Source organism: Pseudopodoces humilis, chromosome 9, assembly GCF_049639895.1.
Source record: "Pseudopodoces humilis isolate 2021_Gansu_Grassland_sample_001 chromosome 9, ASM4963989v1, whole genome shotgun sequence".
Classification (NCBI taxonomy): Eukaryota; Metazoa; Chordata; class Aves; order Passeriformes; family Paridae; genus Pseudopodoces; species Pseudopodoces humilis.
The window spans coordinates 21,929,438-21,945,268 of record NC_142208.1 but is presented as its reverse complement, the minus strand read 5'-3'; the positions used below and the strand labels follow the sequence as shown (position 1 = coordinate 21,945,268).

The following is a 15,831-nucleotide window of genomic DNA, read 5'->3' as shown; positions in this document are numbered from 1 at the left end:
TGCCTAAAGGCTCCAATTAGGTATTAGACAGCAGCGATAACAGGCACTGCAAATGTGCAAGACAAATCTTCCCTGAGGGGCTATAATACAATATTATTTTATAAAACCCAAGTAATGTCTTGAAACAGCTTTATAGCTATGGCAGACTATTACTAACTTTGGCCTAGATCCTGCAATGAAATGGTGCGTTGTGAGTCTCCATCCAGAAAGTGAAGGCAAGGAACCTGCTCTTTTAGTGAAAGGCCATTAAAAATGGAAGTTGCTGTTACAATGTGGAAATTTTTTGGTCACTTCCAGCAAAAACACCCCAAGAGGGTAGCTTGCTTGATGCTGAAAATCTACCCCAGAAGTTACTAGTCAGATCACAAAATACTATTGGGAGTGCTCCAAAGCCACCGAATGCCATAAATGACAGAGAAACACAAGTAGAAAAGAAACTGCTCGTTGACCTGGGTGATGAAGTGTCTGACTACTGATCAAACCTTTGCTTTAGGTCTTGTTCACAGCATTATGTGAGGTGTCTGAAGTCAGCTACCAGCACGGACCCTTCCCGGTGGCAGAGGCTGGACTGTCCCGTCTCCTGGTCTACACTGACCCTTGCCCATGTCCTGAAGCTCCTTTCCCACAGCCATAGGTGCAAACAGCACTTAGCACACTCAAGAGCGCTAGCAAAGGTGGCTGTTTTCAAAACTAGATTCCCGACCCACACGATCTTTCCAGCTCCCGATTTCCTGCCCCGTGCCTGGGCTGGCCGCGCCTCTCCGGTCCTTGGCGCATCTGTCCGGTTTCGGCGGAGCCCGCACGGGGCTGGCAGCGCCGCAGGCTCCGAGCGCAGGTAGCGGCGCTCCGGGCGCTCCGGGCTGCGGCTGCCGGAGCCGGGGCGCGCCGGCGGGCGGGGGGCCCCGCTGAGCGCCGCGGGGTCCGCCCAGCGCCGCGGCTGCACGGGCTGCGGCAGGAGAGGAGCGGCGGCTCCTCGGAGAAAGGAGGAGGAGGAGGAAGGGGGGTCCCTGGGAGCGGAGCCGGCCGCAGCGAGAGGCGGGGCGGGGTGGGCGCAGGAGGCGTGGAGGGGCCCGCGGAGCGGCGCGGCCGGGCGCGTGCCATGCGCGGCACCGCAGCCGGCGGCTCCCGCTCGCTGGCTCAGCATGCGCGGGCTGTGCCCCCGCCTCTGCCTGCTGGCCGCTCTGCTGGGGCTCTGCGGGGGCAGCAGGAACTGCCCCGACCTCATCGTGGACCGCTGCCTCTGCGCCGCCGAGCGCGCCAAGGGGCCCGGCCGCCCGGCCCTCCGCATCAAAGTGGTCTGCACCGGCGGAGACTTGGTGGAAACTTTGCAGCCCGCCGTGCTGCCCAACCGCACCGTGTCCCTGTGAGTACGGCCCGCGGGGCGGCGCGCACCTGGCGCGGGCTGCGGCTGCCCCGGGGAGACGCGGGGCTCCAGGGCACCCCGCGCCCGCACAGCGCTCCGGAGCCCGCACAGCGCTCCCTGCACCCCGCAGCCCTGCCCCTGCTCCTAAAAAGTCTGGTCTTTCTTCTTCTTCTTTCTTTCTTTCCCTTTTTCGTCTTGTGTTGGGAAAGTCCTGCTGGCGTTTGGGTCGAAGTGGGGGAGCTGGGCTTTGCTGGTGTAAATTGCACGCTGCTGCGGGCGGCGGTTCGGGAGATGTCAGTGGTAGCAGAACTGATGGAGCTCTCTGGTGTCCCTCTCCGCCAGCAACGGGACGGGCTCACACTGTCCGGGCAATAAATGAATGGTATCGGTAACGCTGAACTGCCTTCCGGAGTGCTGTGTCATTAACTGGTTTTCCCTTTCTCTCTCGTCTCCTCTAAATAAAGTTTGGGATTTGATGTCTCTTTTAAAAGATGAGTTTCTGTACAACCGTATGAAACTCCCAAATCTCCAATATCGTTCAGAGCTGTCTGGTAATTTAAAATTACTCGGGGTATGGTGTTCGGTAGGGTTTTTTTGTTTTGTTTTTTTTATTTTGTTTGTTTTTTTTTTCCTTAACTAGGAATTAGGTTATGATACTTCGTTGCCTGTTGCACATAGCTAAACTTGAATAAATAGTATGTTGTAAGTAAGGTAGTAGAATTTTCTGAGATTGTAGCCTTAAGTACAGCTGAAAGTAATGTCCCTGTAATGCACCCAAGCAGTAATAGCTCTGTGACATTTACCCTTTAGATCATACACATATCAACAGATCTTTTACTGTAGAATTTAGTTCTGTTGACAGTTGCTGCTATGAACATCTCCACTGTTCAGTGCATTTTCTTTAAGTCAACACTTTCAGGAGAAAAGATAGTAATTTATAACATCTGGGGAGCTGGTGCTTGTAAATGTACAGATGTGCTGTGTATGCTCCAGTTCAGTTTTAGCTATAACTGTTGAGTGACTTGATGCTGATTATCAGTATGCTGATTATTTTTTTAGGAAACTTCTGCTTCTATACAAGATACAATAATTGCACTTCCTCCTAAATTTTAATAGGCTGGTTTAGAGTATTACATTACTTACCAACAAAAGTTTTAACCTCAGTGATAAGTTCACTGCTACTTCTATAGTTTGTATAACTAGTTAGAGATGGTACTCACCAGAATTATAAAATGTCAGTGTTTTAGGGAAGCAGAAACTATTTTTTACTCTTGGTTAAAGACCTATAGAAACTCTCACACTCAGCATGGTTTTTCCTCTTAAATGTTGAGTCTCAGAGTCTTATTTAGGTTTTTAAGGAACTTTTGCTGAGGTAAGTACCAGTCGATGAATCCAGCTGACCATGAGATCAACAGAAGTATGTACTCACTGCAGTGAAAAGAAATTGGATTGGAAACAGAAGTGAGGAAAGATGAACAGGGGAGGTGGTGTGTTTGAAGTGGTAGGTGGGAGGATTTGCTCCTGTATACATATGATTTAAGGCACCAGTAGCAAACTTGATCCTATTCCCCTAAACACATTCATTTCAGGTAACACTTGCTCAAAACTCATTGGAAAGGTACTGTGGTAGTTTTTTTAAACTTAGTCGCAAATACCTCTTGACTTGAGAGCTGCTTAGTTGGCCCTAGTTGATATAAAAGATACAGTTTTTATTATTTTTTTGCATTACATGGACAAGCATAGTACCATGTATCATATAAACTTATCCCTATTCCTCTTACAGTCCCTCTTCTCGTTTTTGAGAAGGGTTTTTTGGTCTTTTCTTTTTTTTCTTTCCCAAAAGTAAATTTAAGGCTAAATGTTGTAGCTAAAAAGGAAAGAAAAATAAAATCTGTGTTAGTAGTTTTCAGTAGCTAGAACATACAGGTGACAATTTGATTGAACACGTCAAAGATTTTCCAGGTGAAACTGTTTTTTATGAATTAAGTTACACTTGTGGGATTTGGCCAGCTGTAGAAAATAATGATAATGGGTTCAAGTATTAGCGCTCTTACACTTGTTTTTGTAACTGCATAGGAGACGCAGGCAAAAGAGAATATTCTGGTAGATGATGCCTGCTTCCATTCAGTTTTATGGGCCCACAGAGAGAAGGAGAGTTTTAACATATGTAACATAACCTTTTGGATTGCTTTAACTATTAAGAAATATAGAGATGGATAAAAGAATATACGTTCAGATGCAGTAACACTGTAATGAAACACTGTAATAAACATTTTGGGGGGTTTGGGGCAGATAATTCATTATGTAGGGTTGCTGGTTCCCTAATGCTATGATCTTTTGGAAGGTAAGATCAAAGATAAACTCTGATAACTGCTCTGTGAAGATGGAAGAGAATTACCTCTGCATTATCTCTGAAGGGATGAAGATGTAGATGTGTAACATCTCATTTACACGCTTAGTAATGTTACTTATCAGCAAACTTAGAAGTTATGATTTGGTAGCTTAATTGAAGCATGAGGTTGGTAGCTTAGGTTCTTTCACCTAAGTGACCATGGGCCTTGTCTGGGTTTGATAGCTTAGGCTCTATGGTGTTTATGTACTGAACTATTGCTACTAGAAATACTTCTAACACAATCACACACAGTGACTACAAACTAGTGTGAGGTCACTGAAGAAATGCTTATTCCTGACATGTTTGGACCAATTATTTCCAGCTTATGAGGTGGGGAAGTCTGCAGAGTTTCTTTGAAATCATATGCACACTAGAGCTATTCAGTAGTGTCTGAATGCTCCTGATGATAAAAAATCACACTAGAAGAAATAAAATCAAAATATAAGCTGATAAAGCACCTATTCTCTCCTCTTTACTTTGTATTAAAACCCAAAACAAACCAAAAAAATCCTTGTTCTGGAGTCTGTTTCACTGCCTTTATTTAGTATTTTACTGCTTTGGAAACGGGATTCATGCGCTTGATGTGGATCAAAAGAAAAAACTTAGCTGTAGCTTCACAAAGTATTTGCATGTATCTTGTTAGAAGGGATTCTAGTCCTTACGGATTTGCAACATGCATCTCTTGCTTTGTATTTTGGGATGGGGTGGAGAAAGGGAATTACTTTGTTGTTTTTTTTTTCATGAAGGATACAGCTGTTGAATCACTAATTTATGTGATCTACTCTCACTGTTTCACTCTCAGTAGGCAATGAAGTGGAGACCCAACAAGGAGGAGTCATCACTTCAGGATAATGTAGTTTTCTCATTTTACACTCTCTGGTTGAATACTTGGGAATTCTTGTATGAAACCAATATTATACTTTTTTTTTTTTTTTTTCATCAGTGTGATTGGGTTGTTAAAGTATAGCTTTAGGGAATAAGGCTGTTTGCAATCATCTGTCTCTTCTATATTGATGGAAAAGTTAGTTGTAAAATTTTGACTAAGTTGGCGAAATCTGGGCTATGTGGCAAAGATGTTTTGCTGCTTTTTACAATGTGAAACATCTACAGTTTAAATTTCAGAATTAGCAGATTGGATTCTCTACTGGACAGTATATTGGTATGTTACTTACCTTTTTTCTTTCATGTCAAGTGGGGTTAAAAACTTTATGCTTTTAATCTTGGAAGTTCTCAGTTCAATTTGTGTCTTGGTAGCACTGAGCACAGTATACTTTGAAGTTATAGATGCCATCAGTTTCTGATAATAGCATCACGTTTTTTCCTCAGTCAGTTCAAAAGAAAGTCTAAGATGAATACCAATGATCGTTATTTTTGACAAATTTTACCCACAGATACACCTATTGAAAGGTGTAATTTTAAACTGTCATAATAAAAATGAAGAAAATTTATGGTAGTGTATGGCTTATATCAATTCTTTATCATATAGGATTCTTCATACTTTTTATGTCTAGGCCTTCCTTCTGACTTTGAATTGGAGGTTGTCTCCAGTTCCTCAGATTCTCAATTTCAGAGTAAGGCTACATGACTCCAATGGTAATCCATGGCCGTAATACCTATGAAGGGTGTTCATCTTCAAAGCACTTCACAAACATTAAATAGTCTTCTGAAAGCAGCATTGCCCCACTTTTCTCTGTCCCAGAATTACTTTCATGTCACATTCATTTACATCATGTCCACTGGAATTTCTTCAGAGTTATTATATTACTGTGTTTTTTTTCATGTCCAGTCTGGTCTTTTACACGTTTATTCAGTTTAGGATATTCAGTTTAGGATATATCAATATGGTTTATTTTACATAAGTGTCTTGTTTTAAAAATAGATCACAAAAATGTTATGTCCCAAAGAGTTCAGCGTTTAAGCTAGCCAAAGCAAACAAAGAGTTGAAGAAAGACTGAACAAAAAATATTACTCAGTAGTTTTATTTGCACATCTTAAAAGTCACATATTCTTCTTTATTGATTTGAGAGCCAACATAGCATTGCTAATTTGTGAATAAGAGCATTATTAAAGAAGGTAGGGTGATTCTTGTAAAGGTTTTTGCAAACTTTTTCACCTTGGTTACCGTTTTCAACTTGGTCACCTTAGCTTACTGTGTTCACTCAAAGTGGCAGGAAAAAGGGAATAAGAAACAGGTTTCCTGCTCCATTATTTATATGTATATACATATTTATACATGCTTTCTCTGAAACTCTTAAATAAAGAAAAAGAAAAAAAACAGTTTGTGGAAGAAACTCCTAAAAGGGAAGCCTTGATAAAATACACCAAAGACTTGGAAGGTGTGGGACAAATGGTTGGGGAGAGCAAAGTATGGAGAAGATAGAGGTTCTAGAGATGAAAAGTCTTAAGATATTCCTCAAGTATTAGTCTAATCTTCCATGATAGTTCATGTTATATATACATCTAAAGTGGTCATAACATATTATTTTTTTGTTTGTTTTTTTCTGGCAAGGATATAGCTGCACCTGAAAAATACCAGTTGTTTGACCACTTCCAAACAATGACTTTTTTTGATTAAACTGATGCATTGGCATCATTGAAAATTATAATAATATTATAAAAATATAAATTACCAATTATTACATTATATATGATATATAATTATATATGTATAATATATGCATTGTATATTTATATAATACATTTTTATATTTATATCTATATACATGTATAAATATATGTTATATATTATATATTTTAGAGTATATATACATTATATATATACTTATATACTATATATGATATTATCAATTATTTTATAATTTTTTATATTTTTATGTTATAGAAATATAAAAACTCCCAAGAGGAGTCTGAAGAAAATTCTGCTTGGAAAATAGAACTCTCATAGCAAATAATGTTCAAAATACAATAAACACCACTTTAATAGTTGCCATATACCATAACTTTTAAAAGATATATGAGTCATCCTGATGCTTCTTTCTCTATTATTATTAAACTGTAATGGCCATGAGTTAAAACAGTGCCAGATATCTTCCTGGTGCTTTTATGTGCTCGAGTGTAACTTTTTTGGAGGAAAGTAGTTTGTGGAAGAGAATGAGATAAGAATATCTGGAAACAGATAAAATTATCACAGTATCGAACAGTTCATTAATTTGGTAATTTAATGTAGAAATCAAGTCCTATTTTTGTTGCATACTAGGAAATTTGCAGTATTGTGATCTTTCACTTAGTTTCATTCCAGAGGTAAAAATAAAGTGGTGAGGATAGCCAAGGGGAAAATGATGCATGTGGGAAGGGATGTTTATCATCTAAGTCTACATGATCTGATACCTATTGAGCAGTCCTAAATGAAGCTGGGGTTTTATGATATAGTATAATTTGTCAGTTGTCTGGCTACTGACCTTGTTTGCCTTAAACAGGAAGAGATTTAGCATATCTTGTTGGCTCTCGTATTTGTTTTTTTAATATTTTTGCCTAATATTAATAAACTCTATTTAATTTTATTGAACTAAAGACGTGTGCAACAGAAATCAGTTTCTGAAGTGTATGTATTTGCATCTCTTGCAGTGAGCTGGTGCCAGGGAGAAGGTGATTTATGTGTATGGAATCTGCCTTTATATGAAGCTGCATGAATTGCTGGCCCTTGGGACCAAAATACTGCTATCCCTTAAAATGGATTGTTCTTAAAAGATTTGTAAATGTGATGCTTTTTTTTTTTTTCCTTTTTTTTTTTTAGTTTTTTTTAAGGCATTCTGGAACGTTTCTCAAAGTATATTATTGTTTCCTTGTCCCCTTCTAAATATCCTGACAGTATAATAAAATACCAGGTGAGGTGAAGAGTAGGGAGTGGTGGAATGGTTAGGGGATAGGTGAAGGGGGAAGGTCCAGAAAGAAGGGATCCAAAGAGCGTTAATAAAACCAAGCTCCAAAGGTTTAAAATTTTATATATGTTGTCCTTTTTCTGCATCCTCAGTGTTTTAAAATCACAAATATTTAAATGTTAGATGCTTTACAACAATAGGATCACATTAACCCTTGTGATGCTAGAAGCCCATTTATTACTTTGCTGTTAAAACAGACACAGAAACTTTCTGAGCAGAAATAGCCAAAGAAAAATGATATTTTTGTGCAAAGTTTCTCCCTATTTGAGACCCTTTGTGATCACAAATTTTGCCACTATTGGATTCAGCCGTGTTCCAGCTTATCCATCCCTACTTTCCTCACTGATGTCTTTTACCTTGGTTTTGTAATACAGAGCTGGCATAGATCTGAAGGTTAAAGGGCAGAGTACCTTTCCCAAAGCACATCTGCTCTAGCAGCCAAGAGGAAACAAACCTTTGTGTATCTGCACCTTACCCCCTTTGTCCAAGCACACCTGGGAGCCAGGGCTTCTGCCAGCTTAGTTTTCACTACTCAATAATATTGATGCATGTTTTCAAGAATTGCTTAGTTATGCCATTTGACTTCGATTTTTGTGGAAAAAATAGCCTATCGATTCTAAACTTCCTCCCTTTCCATGTTTCTAATGGAGCATCCAAGCCCTGAGAGCAATAAAAACATACAAACCATGAAAAGGTTGGGTACTTATCCAGTCAACTGTGATTAATTTCTGCCAGTTACAAGTTTGCCATCTTGTTCTAGACTTGTCAAATATAATTTGGCTAAAACCTTGGTATTATCTATAATATTAACATTTTTTATCTACTTTAGCAATTATGTAATACAGGGAATACAGTTAAGGCTTTGTTCTTATTCTTGTGGCAACATGCCATTCTTTACCCTTCTCTTAAAATCAGTTCCAACTGTGCTTTCATGCCTGGGACTGATTTGAGACTATTCTGAAGGTATGGTTCATCATGAAAGCTCTGCTATTGCAATTTCTGTTACAGTCTTGCAGAGTTGTTGACAGTTTTCTTTCTCTACTTAGTTGGATTTTATCTTATCTGAACAGCAGTTTGTCAAATGCATAAACAGTTCTGCCAATAACACAGGCACACAGGGGTTTTGGGTGTTATGCTCACAGACCTGTCTTTGCAAAAGCCTGAGATTGGTTCCTACATCATATAGAATCTGGATTTGCTGATAGCTGTGCATAAGTAAGCAAATTCCTTTAAACTTGTATTTTAATCTTGTCTTTGCTGAGCGGCTATTCATCAAAACTCATGAGGATGGAAGGACACTGGCCTGTGTTTTCAGCATTTCTGCTGTAGGCTTGGTACAACACACAATGAGGTTTAATGGATTTTCTGTGTTATTAAGGTATCATTATGGCTTTCAAGTAACTTGGTAAGTCAAGGTCTCTAAATTATTAACATTTATGATTCTCCTTGTTTATTGAAGAATTAATAGCAATCAAGATTGTCTCTTCATAAAACCTTTCCTTTTATGTTATGAGATTGCCTCTCCCAGAGAACTCATATTTTATAATCAAAAGTATTAATTGCGAGGGTAAAGGTTTTATGTGTATTGTGACTTGAGAAAAGAACAAAATGCATCATAGAATGGAAAAGAAGGTTAAAACTAGTAATAACAAAATAAAGCCTGTAAAATGTGAAGAAACACATAATGGAAAAATTGAATATAACTTTATTGTATATTTGTAGTTCCCTGGTAACATTTTTTTAAATATTTGCATTAGAAATTAACGTGCATGGTACCAGTTTCTTTGAGAGAGGAGGGGTGGAAGGAGATCATAATCTGTGAGAGACTTTATTAACAGATTAGGCTGTATAGAATTTTCACAGGATATATACTCAAGTGTTGGGAAAGATTTCACTAATGGAATGTGCTGGCACAATCTGGCACAACAGGAAACTTACAAGCATTTAAGAGAGACGGAGAAGCAAAACAAAAGTAGTGTTTATTTTGAGTAATAAAATTTGCCAGCACTCCTAACTCCTGTGAACTCTGAACTCATGAATTTTTACACATTAACATGTGTCCTATCTGGGGAACTTTGCACTACTAAGAAAAATGCTTAGTTCTTTGTCTTCCGTGGACCATCCTCTTTACTTCGTCCCATCTGCTGCATTCCCAGAATCTTTCAGTTCTACCCTTTCCTTTTAACTCCTATCATTCTTGATACTTTGCCTGTTTTTTCCTTCTCGTCTGCATCTTGTTTTTATTTGCTGATTATCTGAATTGCAGACTGCCAGTGCATTTCTAAAAAAGTAAAGAACCCATCTCCCTCCTCACCAGCTCTGCTCTTGGTCCTGTGCTGTGCTCCTGTGCTGTGGCAGCCTCTGCGCGTTCACTGCCGTGTGCTGCAGGCTCTGCTTTCAGCTCACGGTCTCCACCACTTCTTTAGTCTTGCATGACTTCCCAGCTTCTTTTGCTTTTTTAAAACCCTCTATTACATCTTCCCTCATCACCTTTGATCCTTGACTCATTTTACCCTTCTCTTCTGAACTCGCTGAGTGGAACTGAAATGAGCAAGGACATGGGTCCTTAGAGGGATGTGAATTAAGTCCTGGAGTTCAGCCGTGCCTGGAATTGGGGCCAGGCAGATGGAGTTGATCCTATTACACAACTTAGAAAGAAGAAAAATCTTTTGCATCTCTAACTCTCCCTCCTTAGAGCTTATCATTAAACTGCAGCTAGTGGAGTAGAGAGGTCTGAATGTGGTTGTGTCAAGCAGTGATTTTATATTGACCCAACATACATGCCACTGACGATCAGAGGGAACAGCCACGATGATCAAAGCTGTTTTCCATCCTCTGCATTGCATATTGTTTAGAAGGGAAAAGCCTAATTTTCAGTTTTCTCTACACCCTTGTGGCAACATTCAAACAGTATGGCAACAGCCCATGAAAAACTGTGAAATGTGTGTAACACAAATAATTATAGTGGTAAAGATGAAATTGTAATGTTTGCTGTTACTCTTCGTGCAGTTCTTGAGCCATAAAATGAAAGTTTACATTAGCAAATCTAAGCTTAAGGGCCTGTATCCATTTCTTCTGTGACACAGCTAGTATTATTCACATAATTATCATAAATCTTTATCTTAAATTAGATCAGGTTAATGAACTGTTCTCTGCTATGGCTGAGAAATATGGCTATTTGTCAGCTGCTGTAGCAGTTGATAAATATGTGCTAATTTTGGAAAAGACACATTTTTCTATCCATACTACACAGGGGATGCAGGAAAGGAAGCAGTCAAAATGCATACGTGGAAAGCAGCTCTCCACTGGAAGAAAACAATGAGTTGATCTCTCAGTAATTCATGTCATGATTATAAGGCTTTTTTATTGGGAAGGCATTAATGAATTCTGTTTTACCAACATTTTCATCATTAGAGTTTTGTTCTACTGGATTCCCTGATGCAGTCACACAGCATCTCACCTATAGCAAGGTGGCAAAGGGAAAATAGCAAAATTTGTTACATTATGCTTCAAGTAACTCTTCAAAGTAAGATATTCCAACTTCTAAAGGAATTTGGATGACATGGTGCCTGGAAAACAGAGTCAAGCTGTGGGAGTTAGGACACCAGATATTCAGGTTGCTGTTAAACTGCTGGTGCGTGTGAGAATAATATCAGTGGTTTGTTTCTTTATCCCTCCGTGTCTGGTGAACAATAGGCTCTTGGAAAGTTAATCTGCTCTTTGCCTGGGCTGTATCATGTCAGGGTCTTGTGGAGAGAAGTTCAGTACTTCTCTAATGTTGGGAGACTGGTAGGAATGTTAAGTCTGTCCAGTGGGAGCAGTAAGACATCAGTTGTGGTTTTACAGGTTCTTTTTGTGTGAATCATGCTTTCCTTTCCTTAGCACCAGTGCTGGTAGGGTTAATTAAAGGTTTCACGGTTTGAGGACCTGTTTTTTGTGGTATACCCCAATTTGAGATACGAACATCAGAAAATTACTTGGATGTCAGTGGTAGATGTTTGGTATTTATTTTTATGACTTAATATGTTCAAAATGAACACCAACTGTTCTTGTTAAATTAAAAGTCACCTGGCATATTTGTATGCTTACTAGTCTTTATGGAGCTGTAGCAGATATTCTGCTTCTGGTGTCTTTGTTTCTTTTTCTGTTTAAAATAATGAGATTTGCAGAAAAAGAGAAAGTAAATTTTCTAACACTTTTCTTTGTCTTTCCCTTCTATAATAAAAGGATGAAAAAGGAAATTCCTAAGACTTGAAATGTGGGGGAAAAAAACATATTAACGATAATTTATTGTTGTACTATTCATAATTCTCTCCCCTTTCTACACAATTAAAACTTATAAATTACAATATAAAGAGTCAGCAATATGGATTGATGAAGCAAAAAAATAACCCCAAGCTAAATAAATGTAATAAATTATAATCTTCTGCATTTAGAGTAAATGAAGTTACTGCTGTAAAGTAGTTCATGATTATTGATTATCATTATAATTTTTTTCCTAATAAACGATTATTTTTCTAATTAATTCATTTGTGCCTATATTTAATAACAAGTCCATTAGTGAATTGTTGTATGAAGTGACTTTCATAGCAGCTTTACACAGTTGAACAGTAACTTGCTGACTAGGACAACATCTCTTTTTAAATAAGTAATACAGCAGTATTGCTAATTGGATGAAATTACTTCATATGAAAATGTCCTCCATATATTTTCATATATTTTTAATAAGACTAAGGGAGTTTGTTGCCTGACTCTGTGTAATTAAATGCTGTTTGAGGTTTTGTTTTCTGTAGTTACCTTTGAAGAACTCAGGTCAACTATTTCGGTGTTTTTATTGTGACTACAAATGGAATACTTGGTTACTTTGCTATTTGGTAATGAAGATGGATTAGATGCCAAGCTTCAGTTTGGAAAAGATTAGAGCAAATAATTTTTTAATGCTAGCTTTCCAAAGTACTTCTTTAGCTGAAGCAGAGTGATTGTTTTAAACAAATAAAATCCCTCAAGTAATCATTTATTTAATAGCACTTAAGTCAAGTTGGTTTGGTTTTTTTCTCTGAAAGTTTCTGTCAAAATGGTGGTACTGAATTACATTTTGAGCCAGTCATTCCGTATGACTGGTTAGTCTATTAGCCTTTTTGGTTGGCTGGTTTTTCCTTTTAGAAATGGGAACAGGTAATAAAGCTTTGGGAGAAGCTTTAGTGGAAGGAGCTGTGGCAGCTGGGTTTCCTGGCTGTTTTTACTTGATGTTTTGTGTGAATTGTCAGTTAATAATACTCTTCTGGAATAAGTGAAGATATGATAAATGGGCTTTGAAAGTGTTTATGGTTACACAGCTTTTAATTTTCTGAGTCTGGACCACTAATGTAAATACGTGTGGCTGTCCTGGACCAGGCCAGAGAGCCATGGAATATCCCAGTATTTTGTCTCCAGACTAAAAATTTTGAAGCAGGTGCCTCCAGTCGAGTAACACTGTGATATTTTCCACAAGGATCTTCCAGTCCGTGTTGCAGCTCAGAGTTGTTTGTGAATTTGATTTATGTGCATTTGATTTACCAAAATGGATTGATTTTCCACAGCCTGATCCAGACCCTTGCAGATCCCATGACAGTTCCCTGCATTTGGAGCATCCCATGGCAAGACATTCCACAGCTCAACTGCCTGCTGGCAAGGAACCATCCTGCTTTTGTTTATTTCTGAATTCCTGCTTTGTTTCAGCCAGAGCTGGTGTGCTCTCAAACTTGGGAGGATGGACCTGGTTTGGTCTTCAGTAGGGGACTCTGTATATTTCTACTTTTCTCTTTTTACCTGTTAGTCACTCTCAGTAAGAAAGGTAAGGGGGTGATGAAATGTAAGGAATTAAAGTTAATTTATTCTACTAATAGTATGCTTTCTTCTGTTTTCAACACTGTGAAGAGAGAACAGTGATAAAACTTCTTTTTATAACAAAATCATTATATTTAACTCGATCCATGGGAAAATGCTTTGGTCTTCTAGGAAAAATAAAAGAAGCTCTATTCCTGCTTTTAACATTTTGGATTAATGAAAAATGAATAAAAGTTCATAGTCAGCTTTCTCATTGGTTGGCCTAGTTTTCTTGTGTCAGATTGATAGATTTTCCTGTTCCCTTCTGTATTCCTGAACAATAAGAGCATCTTCAATTTTCCTTGTGTGTTCAGGCCAGTATTTTGTGCTTTGTTTAGTTGTTGGCACTGCAGAAAGCAGAGGGAGATGGTCTGACCAAGAAAAAAACCTGCAAAATTGCAATAACTGCATGCCAGTGAGAAAAGGTTTTGGTGGAAGTAAATGCTTCAGAAGACATAGTGCTGGTCATTGGTCCTTTTTAATTTCATTTTTCAGCTGTTAAAAATAAGTTTTACTGGTTATTGAGGCTGGCACTGTATTTGTTCAGAAAGACTGCAGCATGACTCTGCTGATTGATAACTGAGTTACGCTTCACTTTTGTCTTTTACTGCGTTCTATTGTTATTATTTGCTGAAAAAAGTTGAGTAGATTTTTTTAATTACTGTATATGGGCCACAACACTATTTATCTGAGACTGAAGAACATGAATGAAACTAGAAGTGGAAAAATTCTGATTTTGAGCCTGAATTTTTTGTATAGGGGGGGGAAGGTATAAGTTTTGATGATTTTATTTTATACAGGATTGTACTTCTTAGCCAGTCTCTAAGTCTCTCTGTAATGCTCCCTCCTTGGTGTAGTCTCTCCCCATTATTTCTGTGGGATTGAGGCTGATCCTCTCTGAACATCTGGCCACAAACCCTGTGTTTCACCCCTGTCTCTGGGCTTTTACCTTTTATTTTTTACTTTGTTCTGCACCATTTTCCTGATTTTGTGCCCTACTGCTGACTGTCTTGGGTGCGCTTTTTTGGGAGAAGGGCTTTTGGTTTTGATTTTTAACTTGTAAATTATGGGAGCCACTGTCCAGTAAATGAGGAGTAGGAGGGTCCCCTCCTCCAGCCTTCAGCAGGAAAACTTTTGCCAGTTTTGGCTGTTCAAGGTGCCTGTTGTCTGCCAGATTAACCCTGAAAGACGAGATGTTCAGGGGCAGACTTATGTGCTTACATCCCATCCACTGGGTGCTTTTTACAGCATGGCAAAGTGCTTAAAATGTAGATAATTTCTTCTGTGTATCAGTCTGCCTGCATGGTTTGGAGATTTACAGACTGCACAGAGAACATCCTGCCGAGCCATCAGAGACAGATCTCTTCTGCCAAGGTCTTTGTACAGTCTGGAGAAATGTGCCTGTTGTGGACAGTGAGTCAGAGAAGTGCAGGATGCTGTGGGGTCCTGATGGGTTCCCCAGCCCCGAGTGGTTATAGGGGATTCTGTGCTTACTTTGAGCTTGCAAGTGTTGTGTTAAAGTAGTATTTTATTTTTCTTCTGGTTTTGTGTTGTATTTAATAGTAGTTACTTTGCAGAAAAAGACATATAGATCACTGAACAAGTAATATTTTATTAAGGTTAGTTTGTTAATGTTTAAAAGAATAGGGGTGAAAATATTAGTTGATGTCTTGAACTTATGAATATTCCATTCACTGTCCAAGTCTTTTCCTCCTCTGCTTTTCTGTGTTTTGTCTGTAAATTTAAGTGATCAGGAAGGAGAATCCTATAAAATCCAGATTAAATTCAGCATTGATAAATGCTAAGTGAAAAGGGGTGTTTTGAACATTTTAACTTTACTTGCATATTGATTGGCTGTGAATGAGGCACTTACCTGCAGGAGTGATGCTCTGGAGGCAGGATACACCTTTCCTGTGAACAGGAAAACTCAGTGTAGTCAACATGCATGACAGAATAAAGCATCTTGTTCCTGCTGTGTAAGCCCACAGTGGTGCTCCTGCATCTTGGACACTGATTCTGACACAGCTCCAATTCTTCCATGTCAAAATAGCATAACAGGACAAGGAAAGCTAGAGAAATCTGCAGAGTTGTGAGAAAGCTTGTGTGTGAGGAATGATGAATAGCTGAGGGGCTTTTATCCTGAAAACCTCTAGAGTGTGTTAAAAGTAAATAGGGAACATTATTCACTGTTTTCCATATTATCGGACTGAGGGGGCACCAAATTTTTGAAGTTTCATAAGAAATTGTAAGTAGGTTACCTGCAGAGCTTCTTACTGTGGTTTTGTATTCACATGTCTTCATTTACCACTGTT

The 15,831-nt window shown here is 38.8% G+C and overlaps 1 protein-coding gene across 2 annotated transcripts in view; it reads left to right on the top strand.

The window, feature by feature from the left end:
• The first annotated feature begins 1,100 nt into the window (after positions 1-1,100).
• The window catches only part of LOC102109717 (adhesion G protein-coupled receptor A3), a 260,456-nt gene continuing 245,725 nt past the window's right edge, over positions 1,101-15,831 (top strand). For both annotated transcript variants that reach the window (XM_005520645.3, XM_088059859.1), the window contains exon 1: positions 1,101-1,363. In XM_005520645.3, the coding sequence (XP_005520702.1) occupies positions 1,143-1,363 (221 nt within the window). In that variant the 5' untranslated portion in view covers positions 1,101-1,142. The remainder of the gene's footprint in view (positions 1,364-15,831) is intronic.